At 49.4% G+C, this 13,330-nt stretch overlaps 1 protein-coding gene across 1 annotated transcript in view; it reads right to left on the reverse strand.

Moving 5' to 3' along the window:
• The window catches only part of CFAP157 (cilia and flagella associated protein 157), a 35,015-nt gene that overhangs the window by 12,778 nt on the left and 8,907 nt on the right, over positions 1–13,330 (reverse strand). Inside the window, exons 2-5 of the mRNA XM_068247963.1 lie at positions 8,174–8,445; positions 4,768–4,921; positions 3,428–3,695; positions 459–589 (exon numbers count right to left, since the gene is read on the reverse strand). Coding sequence (XP_068104064.1) covers positions 459–589; positions 3,428–3,695; positions 4,768–4,921; positions 8,174–8,445 — 825 coding nt within the window. The remainder of the gene's footprint in view (positions 1–458; positions 590–3,427; positions 3,696–4,767; positions 4,922–8,173; positions 8,446–13,330) is intronic.

Consider the following 13,330-nt stretch of genomic DNA (forward strand, 5'->3'; position numbering starts at 1 on the left):
ACGTCCAAACGTCCGATCGTTTGGAAAAATCCAACGTGTGTACGCACCTTTAATAAACTGTGAAAATTGAACAGTTGTCTCCTGTGAATGGCTTTTCATTTTTAAATAATTTTTGGCCATCTCCTGGTGATAGTATTCTGTGCTTTCACCCCTGTGGGGAAGTTCAAAATTTTATTCTTAAAATGTACCTTTTTATTTTTTTTTATTTTTTTGAGAAGCGACCACCTACCAGATCAAAGGACAAGTGGGGATGGTATCTCCCCACAAGTGATCATATGGGGTGCAACTTAAGGAACCTGGAAGAGTGAGTATCTAATTGCTGTGTGGTGTGTTGTGTGCGATTAATAACACTACACTATAGCGGACTCCCGGTGTTCCTGTGTCTTCCTTTTTTTCTCTCCTCTGACCTTCCAATTATAGTTCACTAGCAGACTACGAAGACTCCTCCTACAAGTCACCTGAGGCTCTGTGACTCCTCCTGCAGGCTCTGATGCTCCATCTGCAGCTCACTCAGGTCATTCTCCTTCTGGGCCGACACATCCAACATCTCCTGCTGCTGCTTACACTTCTCCGTCAACATCCGGATCACCTAACGTCACATTGTCAAAGCAGAAAACTGTTTGGAATATATAATTGTAGACTCATGTGTAAGGCCGAAGAGATGGAGGGAGACCCTGCGCATGCGTACAACTGGCCGCATCGGGGGGAAGTGAAGAGACCCGGTGTAGAAGACAGATAAGGCTGAGGATGGCAGCGTGGGAGCGATCCATGCGGATGGGGCTGGAGGAAGCCCCAGGTATGTATAAATCTTGTATTATTATTCAGCTCTGAGTCCCTTTAAAAGCAAGACAGGCATCCTCACCAGCCACTCGAGCTGCTGGGTTTGAATGGCTCAGTTGCATGCATTTGCCAGAAACCCATAAAATTAACATTTCATTGCTCATTCTGATGCCCACTTTATATGAGCAGTTTATGAACAGTGTTGCTCATGTGTATCAGAACTGGTAGAACAAAAAATGTGATCAGTTTGATCAGGTGATAGATTTGTAAGGCTCTGATTGGCTGGTTATGGCCATGTGCTGTTTCCATTTCCTGTGTGAGTTAAAGCAGGAAGTGATCTCAGCAAATTAGTGATTCACAATTCAATCACATGATCATCCGCAAAATCTGCTACACCTGAGTAAGGCCCCCATTACATTTGATCTATTCCATTGTGGTACACTTGTTATACGGTCGCACCGCAACATTCCCAAAAAGTTGCACTGCACATTACCATTGTGGCATACCCCCAACCGTCCCGTTTTCGTCGGGATTCTCACGATTTGGGGGGGCCCTCCCGCTATCCCGGGCCCCCCCCTCTTGAATCCCGACGGCTGGGCAGAGAATGGAGGAGGAAAAAATGATCGAGGCTCCAGCCGCGGTAATGAGGGATGCGGGAGCCGGCTTCATTACTTCCTACCTCCCTCTCTCTGAATACCCCCCTGATGTGTCTGTCCCCCCCTCCTTGTTAGCAGAGTGAGCGCAGCGGAGCAGCCAGTCGAGTCCTCTTACTTACCGCTGATCCACTCGTACTGGCATCGGACCTCCATGTGCTTCCTGTTTACTATGACGTCACAGGAAGCACATGGAGGTCTGATGCCAGTACGAGTGGATCAGCGGTAAGAGGACTCGGCTGGCTGCTCCGCTGCGCTCACTCTGCCTACAGGGAGGGAGGAGGGGGGATACAGACACATCAGGGGGGCGTTCAGAGAGGGGGGGGGGGGGGGGACAGACACATCAGGGGGGGTGCAGAGAGGGGGGGGGACAGACACATCAGGGGGGCATAGACACAGAAACCCATGGGCACCCTCACCCTTCTCCCCACCATTTTTTAATGACAATTGCATATATATATATATATATATATATATATATATCTGTAATTGTGTATATATATTTTTTTGACTAGGGGTGTGTCAGGGGGTGTGGCTTATGTCCCGGTTTCTCATCTCAAAAAGTTGGGAGGTATGATTGTGGTCAGAAATGGATTAAAATGAAATTGGCCCTAGGCAAGATAGCAGTTACCTGTCTTTTTTTTGTGAGATTTGGTGGGGGGCAGAATCCACCAGGCCCTAGACTCGCTCCAGGCCCGAGGCAACTGCCTAGGTTTGCCTTGTGGATGATCCGGCTCTAGCTGTGGTGCGGCCATACTGTGAGGCATACTTTCCAATTAAGGGATACTTCTATTTTGGCCTCACCGCGCACAACGCACTGTTACTCTTGCAGCATTACGATGGGACCTGCCGCACTGCGCCACATTCAATATGATAGCCCCATAGGGCTAGCCTATCACTACTTCTGTGACAGCAGTTCAAAGTAGAGCAGGCACACCATCAATACGATAAGGTTTTCCTGGGTGCTTGACAGCCTGATACAGGCAATATCACTCCCCTTTCTTTCCTGGCTACAGTTGACTTTGGATGTAGCAGCAGTGTGTGTACAGAGCATGGAGCAGCAGTGTGTGTACAGAGCATGGAGCAGCTGTGTGTGTACAGAGCACGGTGCAACAGTGTGTGTACAGAGCATGGAACAGCAGTGTGTGTACAGAGCACGGTGCAACAGTGTGTGTACAGAGCATGGAACAGCAGTGTGTGTACAGAGCATGGAGCAGCAGTGTGTGTACAGAGCACGGAGCAACAGTGTGTGTACAGATCATGAAGCAGCAGCGTGTGTACAGAGTATGGAGCAGCAGCGTGTGTACGTACCCAGCATGATGTCCTACCATATTATTATACTGTATTGTGCATGGCTGAGTGAGACCTTTCAGGAACCCCCCCCCCCCCCCCCCCCCCTTCGAAAATCCTGGCTTTGCCCCTGGGCCCCTGTGCAGAATAAATGAAGGGGTCCTATGTGAGAGGCCATAATCATAACAAATTATGGTTAGATATAATGTTGATAACATACAGTAGAAGTACATGAACCTAGGTTACATTCTGTAGGCACTGTGTTAATGTAGCACACATTTCATACTTGTGTAGTACTGGACCACAAGCAAATATCACTGTTCCTCCTGGGTTTCAGAGAGAAATACACAGATAAGAGCCTACAGAATAATCATGCCCTAAGTGTGGTGCAGCTGCCTGGGCCCTGGAGAGAATGGGGCCCCTGTTCGGCTGCACGGGCCTATGTCCCACCACTGAATCCGACAATTGTTTTGGGGGCCTCGCAGTGTCTCCCATTTTCAAGGCATGTAGTATGCTCCGGAAAAAACAAATGTCGGATACATTGTGGATTTGGGCCCAATAAAGAGGGTGCTATAACCTTGAGAGTGGTGTGATGATAGAGTGCATTCCCTACTTCTGTGACAGGATGCAGCGCTTGTGGGCGACACAACGGGCCAGCAAAGGGGCCAAAATCTATTTATGAAGTTATGAGTGTCATGTGTCACCTTTTGGTTGCTGTGGTTGTTCTTCACCAATTCCCTCTCGTTCTCCTCCAGCACCTCCAGCTCTTTCCGAAGCTCGGCTTCTCGCTCCTTCAGCAGGTCATTCTCAGCGATCAGGTCCATGCTCTTATCTGATATCTTGGCCAGCTGAGAGCTGATAGCCACGTTCTCGCGGATCGCACGCTTTGTTGTCTCTGCCATCTGGTTGTTGGACACCCGACGGAATTCAGCTGCCACTGTGTTTACCTGCTGCACCATTTCCTTCTTCAGCCTGCGGAAGTATCAAACCCGATCTCTAGATCTTCCTGTATATCTACACACAGACTCAGGCAGACCTATTAATGCCACCTAGCCTTGTACACATGCGCAGACTGACGGATTGTCTTGGCCAAGCTCAGGCCAGGGGCATTGTTCATCTACTCACCCTGCTCACTCCATACAGCGCTATCGTGCAAAACTAACACCCCCCCCCCCTTCCCCATAACAAAGTTGAATAATAATGTATTTACTGATTTACACCAGGGCTGTGGAGTTGAAGTCGGAGTCGAGAAGTCGGAGCAATTTTGGGTACCCGGAGTCGGAGTTGGAGATTTTATAAACTGAGGAGTTGCAGTCGGGAGTCGAATGATTTTTGTACAAAATCCACAGCCCTGGTAAGTATTAGACTAAAGAGTCGGAGTCGAGGAGTCGTAGTCAGCACCATTTTGGGTACCCGGAGTCAGAGTCGGTGGTTTCATAAACTGAGGAGTCGAACTCGGAGTTGGAGTCGGAAGATTTTTGTACCGACTCCACAGCCCTGATTTACACAACAATCACTTCTGGATTCTTAGCTCATAAGTAAGCAGTCAAATCCATCAATCAAACAACAATCACTCAACTACTGCCCCCCAAAATAGCATAATTAAGCAGCGTGTGCTCCCAAACAAACATAATAAGACAACATGTTCCTCTGAATAAAATAATTAGGCAACATGCACACCCAAACAACATAAATAGTTAGTGACCCCTAAAATAACATAATTAGGCAGTGTGTCGCCCCAAATGACATAATTAGGCAGAGTGTCACCACCTCCAAACTACATAATTTGCCATAATTTTGCACCCCATACAACATTATCGCACACACACACACAAACCCACAATTGCACGATTGCACTCTCCAAACAACAATCAGGCAGTGTGTAGCCACCCACAATAATATAATTAGGCAGAGTGCCCTCAAAAGGTATTGGTGTTCATGGTCCTTGTAACAAAGAGACTCCCCTTCCAGCTGACTTGCGACCAGCAGCCTTCACTGTCAACCACCTGAAATACCTCAGGATCAGTTGCATAATAACACTGACCTGTCCTTATCCAGCACTGCCTTCTTCTCCAGCTTGTACATCATGTCTTTATTATCCAGTTCTTGTGATCTTAGCTTCTCCTCCAGTGCAGCAAACTTGGCCATCAGCTCCTCCCTCTGCACCCTGAACTCCTCCAAGGAAGCCAGTTTACCAGCTGTGAATGGTGGACATAGGTCAGATATACTGTACATCCCAATGCAATCTCATGTGTGTGGCACTTTCATACAAATTCAGGGTGAAATTCTGCCTTCTGCTATCATATACTCTTATTTTGTTTATGGAGCACTATCCTATTCTACAGACCTTTTCACAGAAGCAATCACATTAGCTAGCTCCGTCCCTGGAGAGCTTATTATCCAATGTAACACCACAGACACGTCACATTAAAGTGAACCTCCGGACTAAAAATCTACGCAGCAGAATTTAAAAGGCTTGGTGTTTCTTTAACAGTTTCACAGCATCAGAACTTTGTTTTTCTTACCAAAGCATCATTTTTAGCTGGATTTTTAGCTAAGCTCCACCCATCATAGAAAACTGCCCGGGCTTTTTTCCCCTGATGCTGTGCAAAGCATGATGGGATTTCCTATGTTGTTATTCACGTTGCCTAGCAACTGGGAGGGGTGATCAGCACACAGGACAGTTGGAACTGTGTCTCATGCTCCCTGTCACCTCCTTTCAACCAAAAAGATGGCTGCTTTCATGAAATCAAACATTTGGCTGCTCTTTTAAAACAGGGTGGGTAAGAGATTATATTACCTTTCTATTTTAATTAACATAACTAATGTAACTTAATGACAGTATGTTTGTTTAGGCTGAAGTTCCTCTTTAACATAGGTTTAGGTCACGGGAGGTAACAGGTGCAAGTTAAAGTACCACGTCACTAGGTTAAAGGGAATTCCACAATGAATTATGAAAAAGTTTGCTCATTTGTTATGCTCTTATAATTTATTCTTAGACACTTGTTTGCTTATAATGAACCTTTGAAGATCATTAAATGTATTTTGTCTGATTCTGAGAAGGTTATACATATTGGCTGCATGGTCTGAAAATGAGGGGAGGGGAGGAGAGACTCGATGGGGAAGAGGTAAGCCCCATTGCTCTGATCTGGAGGAGGAGGGCCTGCAGTGGAGGAAGGAAGACGTCCGGGTCCCTACTCCCCCACTGACACGGGGTAAGGGGAGGGAAGGTCTGATTGTAGGAAGGGATCCCCCTTGAAAAATGTATGGGGGGGGACATCAGGCATAATTAGCCTCTGATCCATTATATATCAATTGAGTGGTGCTTTATTCTGAGGCTTCTCTTGTTGCATTTTCACCCCTAACACACTCATTTAGTGAATGGGTGCAGGCATTTTATTTGCTCTACTAAGGTATTTTAAAGTGGACGACCTGAACTCTTGCACAGGGCAGAAGGAAAACAGAGAAATGCACCTTGTCTATACATTTAGCTTGTCTAATTCTACCTCATCTGTGACTAAGCTCCACCATAATTTGATCTCTTGGCTGCTTTGGCAGAGCAGCTAATTTGTAAACACAGGATGTTAACCCTATGACTGCTTCCGTGAAAGCAGGAAGTAGACACACTGGTGATTTACTGCAGGATTTGTATCAGCTGTAACAAAGAAATGTTTTTTTTAATAAAGGTTATTATGCTGTTGCTTTTCTTTTAGAGCAGAGAGGAAGTACTGAGTTCAGGTCCGCTTAAAGGGGAACTGAAGTAAGAGGTATACGGAGGCTGCCATATTTATTTCCTTTAATCAATACCAGTTGCCTGGCAGCCCTGCTGGTCTATTTCTCTGCAGTAGTATCTGAATAACACCAGAAACAAGCATGCAGCTAGTCTTGTCAGATCTGACTTTAACCCTCCTGGTGGTATAAAAAAATCTGCCAGGAGGGAGCGCATCAGTTTTTTTTTCCTATATCATGTAGCGAGCCCAGGGCTCGCTACATGATAGCCGCTGCTCAGCAGCATCCCACCGCCCTCTTCCGATCGCCTTCGGCGATCTCCGATCAGGAAATCGGGATTTCCTGGAGGGCTTCCCCCGTCGCCATGGCGACGGGGCGGGATGACGTCACCGACGTCACTGACGTCGGGACATCATTGGGAGTCCCCGGGCTACCCCTCGGCGCTGCCTGGCACTGATTGGGTCTGGGGGGGGGGCCGTGCGGCGCGACGGATAGCGGCGATCGTGCGCGGGGCGGCGGCGCGATCAGTGTGCTGGCGCAGTCCAGCAAAAAAAAAAATTCAACAAATCGGCCCAGCAGGGCCTGAGCGGCACCCTCCGGCGGGGTTACCGATAAGGAGGTTAATGTCAGAAACACCCGATCTGCTGCATGCTTGTTCAGGGGCTTTGGCTAATAGTATTAGAGGCAGAGGATCAGCAGGAGGGCCTGGCAACTGGCATTGCTTACATGGAAATAAATATGGCAGCCCTCTCACGTCAGTTGTCCTCTTAACCTCTTGAGGACCATGGGCTTTACCCCTCCTAAAGACCAGGCTATTTTTGTTAAAAAAAGGCCACTGCAGCTTTAAGGCCAAGCTGCAGGACCGCACAACACAGCACACCAGTGATTCCTTCCCCCTTTTCTCCCCACCAACAGAGCTCTCTGTTGGTGGGGTCTGATCGCCCCCCCCCCCCCCCCAGTGTTTGTTTGTTTTGTTTAAATGTTGTCATTTTTTTAATAAAACTGCCTATTTTTTTTCTTTTACGTTTTACCCTCCCACCCCACAGCCAGCCAATAACGGCGATCGGCTGTCATAGGCTTCTGCCTATGAGAGCCGATCGCTCTCTAGTGTCCCATGGGGACAGCCGTGTCACATGGCTGTCCCCAGTACAGCGCTGCTGCAGATCGCATTGCTGTACAATGTAATTAGATGGCGATTCCGCCGTCTAACAGTCTCCCGAGCAGCAACACCGTGCGCGCGATCTCCTGTACTGCGAGCCCCAAGGACTTTACGCCAATTGGCGTTAGCTGGTCCTGGGGCTGCCGCCGAGGCCACGCCTATCGGCGTGACGCGGTCGGCAAGTGGTTAAAACTAGTGACAGAGGTGCTTTCGGAATAAAAAGGTGCTTTATTTGCTATAATTTTGGCATGTGATGTGGGTGGATGTTATGTTGGGAATACACGGTTCGTTTCTGCCACAGATAGATGGCTCGATAGATCATTTCTGACATTTCCGATCTCCCGTTCGATCAGTTCGCCGCTCGATTTCTCATAGAAGTGAATACAAAAAGATAAGAGAATCAACTGCAGAATCGAGCGGCAAAAACGATCGAGCGGAGAATCCAGCGGCAGAAATGCAGCTTGATCTTTAATCAGGTTAGCACGATGACTTCACTATGTCCTCATTTGGTCACTGGTCATCTGCAAACAGACCATATCTGATTGAAAAAAGTGATTGTTACCCAGCAGCATGTTCTCTGACGTAAGGCGGTCTTTGGTGTCTTGGAATTCATGTTGTACTTGTGCCAGCTGGGCCTCGTATACCTCCTTCTCCGCGTCCTTAGCCTGCTGGAGGGTGGACAGCTGATCGTTTAGGTCAGAGATCTCATCCATGCGCTGGGTGAGCGTTCGCTTCAGGAACGACACAATCTCTTTCTTGTCACTGGACAACTGATCGAACTGCGCCTGGTACTGGCTCTCCTTCGCACAGATTTCATCCCATTTCTTTTGATACCTTTTTTCGAGTGTAAAAAAGAAAATATTATTTAGGTACATCATGTGCTAGAAAAAAAACCAAAACAAAAAACACATTTAAGATTCGTTCACACTATGAGCGTTTGCGGTTTTTTTTAAGCGCTGGCGATTATAGAAACCACCTCAAAAGCGCTTGTGCATTGACTCCCTATGAGAGTGTTCACATGTAAGCGTTTCGATTTAATTGAAATCGCAAACGTGCTACATGTACCATTTTCTGAGCGCTTTTGCTATAATGGAAGGTATAGGGAAATCGCAAAATGCTTGAAAAAGCGATTTGTATAGCCATTTCCCGATCACTTTTAAGAATAAATACATTGTATTTATTCTTTTCCGGGTCAAAGAGTTCACTTCCTGACTGACATCAGGAAGTGAAAATCTCAATCACTCAGCAAAAGCGCTTTTCTAAGCTCAAAGGGCAGGGAAAAGTGCTTTGAAAAAAAAGCTCACCAAATCGCTCAGCGCTTGCAATTGCGCTAGCGAATTGTAATGTGAACAAGGCCGTATTGATAATGGGCTGTATACACAGCAGTAGAGATTAGCGTTAGTCCATACCTTCCACTAGGATAATCCACTAGGCAAACCTAGGCAGTTGCCTAGGGCCTGGAGAGAGTATAGGGGCCTGGTGGATGCTAGCCACCCAGCACACCATCTAACTAATAAAGCCAAGTGACCGTAAGTGGTGGGCAAAAACAGCTATCTTGCCTAGGGCCCAATTTCATCTTAATCTATTTCTGCCATATCCTGAGCAAAAGGGAAGAACTAATTGTTTTTATGGGCACATCAGGTTAATTCTAAATTTCAGAAGGGGTTTCAAGCAAACCCTAAAGCAAGGAAAAAAAATACTCACCTAACAAGACGGAAGGTTCTGGATCCCCTACAGTCTTCCTGGTCCTCTCTTCATGTCCTCGTTCCAGAATTGTCCTCCCAGTAAAATTATTTGATCTCAGTGTCCCAGGGTACTTCTGAAGACAAGCAGATCTGATTGCGCATGTACGAGTCTGTGATTGCGCATGTACGAGTCTGTGATTGCGCATGTACCAGTCTGTGATTGCGCATGTACCAGTCTGTGATTGCGCATGTACCAGTCTGTGATTGCGCATGTACCAGTCTGTGATTGTGCATGTACCAGTCTGTGATTGCGCATGTACCAGTCTGTGATTGCGCTTGCGCAGTACGGATGTGCCTTTTTTCGGAAGCACTCGGGATAAGAGTGCTTCTGAGGCCTTCCAGGAAGTCCAGAAGACAATTTTGAAAGGAGGACAACAGCGGAACAAGAGAGGACTGGAGAGGTTTGATGGGATCCAAAGACTTCCCCTATCCTAGGTCAAAGTCTTTTTTTTTCAGGTTGCTTCAGAGTTGCTTTAAAGGACACCCGAGGTGACATGTGACATGATGAGATAGACATGTGTATGTAAAGTGCCGAGCACACAAATAACTAGGCTGTGTTCCTTGTTTTCTTTCTCTGTGTGAAAGAGTTAAAAAATCAGGTATACAAGGGGCAGTTTCTGTCCGGGTCGGACTGGGTCAGACTATAGCATAACCCTCACTGCTAAGTACCGTAATTACAGCTATAAAACACTTTTCTGTCAGTAAATGGCTTCTCAGAGCAGAAAAGAGATAAAAAGGCTCAATAATTCATAGATTAGAGCTCTGGCATATTTCAATGAAAGTGTCATTGAGCAGAGACAATGAAGCAGCAAAAACTTAAAAACTAGATTTAAATATAAAACAAAACTGTACGATATCTTAAAAAAAAGTCATTTTTAGAAGAAGGAGGATAGATATAATTGTTTTTCTCATCAGTTTATTTTCGCCACGGATGTCCTTTAAAGAGAATCTGTATTGTTAAAATCGCTCAAAAGTAAACATACCAGTGCGTTAGGGGACATCTCCTATTACCCTCTGTCACAATTTCGCCGCTCCTCGCCGCATTAAAAGTGGTTAAAAACAGTTTTAAAAAGTTTGTTTGTAAACAAACAAAATGGCCACCAAAACAGGAAGTAGGTTGATGTACAGTATGTCCACACATAGAAAATACATCCATACATAAGCAGGCTGTATACAGCATTCCTTTTGAATCTCAAGAGATCATTTGTGTGTTTCTTTCCCCCATGCACTGAAGTTTCAGGCTGCTCTTTTCTTCTTGCAAACAGCTTTGCCCTTGTCTGTAATTCCTCAGTAAGAGAGCTCCAGAGCTGGGCAGGGCTAAGCGACCAGAGCACATGACCTGGATGGGCGAAAGGTGACCCCAGACATCCCGATAGGTCAACTTAGGTCAAAGGTGTCAAACAAAGGCGGGCAGGAATCTGCTAGCCTTTGATATGGTCAGGGCAGACAAAGGGACTTCCTTTCAATCCAAGGAACCAGAGAGCAGCACAGCAGCAACTGCAGGGTTCTCGGTCAGGCAGACACGCACGCATCCCCCCACTAAGGACACAGTAAGGACTTTTTGCTATAGTTTGGAAGGGGCCAGACATGGAGGCAGCAGCATTGGCAGAACTTTTGGACAGAATTAAGAGGCAGGCCGCAGCAGGAGGAATGGGGTGGATTGAGGGACAGATGGGGTACTTGGATGTGCAGGAGGGCCGTGCCCCCAGCTTACCTCAGTCCAGGAGGCGCAAGGCTCCCTCCAGATTCAGCCCGTCAGGTTCCCCAGCCAGGCGGGGGGGTCCAGGGTCCAGGGAAACGCTCAGCCCAGGCATCCACGAGGGCCCACACAGCCAGCCCCCCCTGAGCCCCCCTCCCGCACCTCCCGCTGCAGCCCGGAGCCTGCCTGCTCCATCCCTGGGCAGGCCCGAGGCAAATCCTCCTCCAGGTCCAACCCCCCTGGCCCTACCACGAGAGGCCAAAAAAGTAAATCCAAGCCTCAGAAAAAGGCCGCTTCCGGCGCTTCCTCCAAGCCCCGGGACAAGTCGGGGCGATGTGCAGGTTCCCCGGAGCCCCCCGGCGCCGCCCGCCGGCTTTCCCCGCCAACAAACACCGGAGCGGGCAAGGGCAAGAAGAAGGGCGCATCCGCGGCTTCCGCCCATCTCCAGAGCGGGCGCCGGCAAAATGGCGTCGACCCGGAAGTCCACGGGGTCGACCCGGAAGTGACGCCACTGCACATCCCGGCGGACGCGACCGCTCCACCGGATCTAGGCCCCAACAGCGCACGCGCACAGTACCCGGGGGACGCGGATTTTCATCCGCGTCCCCCTCCCATAAGCGCACGCGTCCAGCACCCCGGGGACGCGTATCTCCAGCCGCATCCACCCTCCACCAGCGCGCCCCCTACTGGGGACTCTCCGGATCTCACTCCCCTCCCCCCCGCACCGCATTCCCACGCCAGGGACCACCCCAGGAGGCCCCTCCAGGATATGCCCTCACCCCCCCAGCGCTTCTACCGCCCCCACCCGCAGCCGGCACCCTGCTCCCACCCACTCTCCTCTCCCCCATAATGCATTCCCTCGCCAGGGATCGCACGGGAGGCCCCCAGGGGGTCATTCCAGGGTATGCCCGCGCCCCCCCTGGGCAAATCCCGCCCCCACCCGCATCCGGCACCCTGCTTCCACCCCCACAGCTACGCCAAGCAACAGCTGGATGCCCACAGCCCCCTCTGGTTCCCACTCCTGTCCTCCCCCCCCCCCTGGCCCACTCATCCCCAGGCCCCTGTCCCCGGGAATAGCCCGGCACACAGCCGGCCCAAAAAACACCACGCTCAGGGGAGAGGCGGGGGGGACAAGGACCAACAGCCGAAGAAAAGCCGGGGGAAAGAAACCCAAAAGGGAGGGGCCGAACATTCCCGGAGTGGCAGAAGAGACAAGGCATCTAAGGCAGGCTCCGACCGGGGCCGTGCTCACAAGGAGACACGCTCCAGTAACAGAACTGCAAGCAGGTCGCAGATGGCAGGCTCCCAGGGGAGCAGTGCCCCAAAGCAGCGAGGTCAGCATGACGCGGCGGAGGCTCCGGCGCAGAGCGGGGGCAACACACAGGGGAGTACGCTGGCTCTCGGATGTGTGGAGGGAGTGGCGGCACTCCTACTACCGCAGACACATCAGACTATGGAGCAAGGCATCGGACACCCCCTGGAGCAAGATGCTCGGGGTAGAGGGTCACCAGGAACGGGATCAGTGGCGCCTATGGCGGCAGACTCAGGTGAGGAGATCACCACAGGAGACGAGACTGACGAAGAATGTTTAGTAGATGATTATTGCATGAGGGGGGAAGGGGGGCAACAGGGGTATTTACCAAACAATCCCCAAACGGCCTTTCCGTCTAACAATACACTACCCAACCCCTTATGGTCAGCTCAGATGAGTCTGCTACAAAACATGAGGGAAATGATAGCGGGGATGCAGAGCAGATCGCAGGGGGAAGCTACTAGCGGGGTATCGGACAGGAATCTCGAGAGCTGCAGGGGCTCAAGCCCCGCTAGCACAAGCACCGACGCGGCCTCATGCACAAGCGGTAAAAAACGCGCGCGGAAGCAGAAGCTCTCGGACAGGAGCCGCAGTTGCTCAAGCGCCAGCAGCACCAGCGCAGACAGGACCTCGCGCGCAAGCGACAAGAAACGGCCGCGTAGAGGGAAGGTGGCAGACGCAGCAAAGAGAAACACCTATGTGGTATACGAAGGCCCCCTAGGTACTCACTTAAAAAAGAAACTAAAGAAAAAAGTGTGGAAACGGGAATATTTTGACATTTTCTCACTCCTTTCCCTGGACCGTTTCCCACTTGAGAAATGGGAAAGAGGCAAGGAACATCGTAGGAGCAAGGACGAGTTTAGAAGGAGGGTCAGACTAATACCTAGAACCTTTATGAATTGGTTGCAGGCATTTGTCACTATGGGGAGCATAATCGGGGAGAAGACACCGGAACTATGCTCC

This window comes from Hyperolius riggenbachi, chromosome 8 (assembly GCF_040937935.1).
Source record: "Hyperolius riggenbachi isolate aHypRig1 chromosome 8, aHypRig1.pri, whole genome shotgun sequence".
Classification (NCBI taxonomy): Eukaryota; Metazoa; Chordata; class Amphibia; order Anura; family Hyperoliidae; genus Hyperolius; species Hyperolius riggenbachi.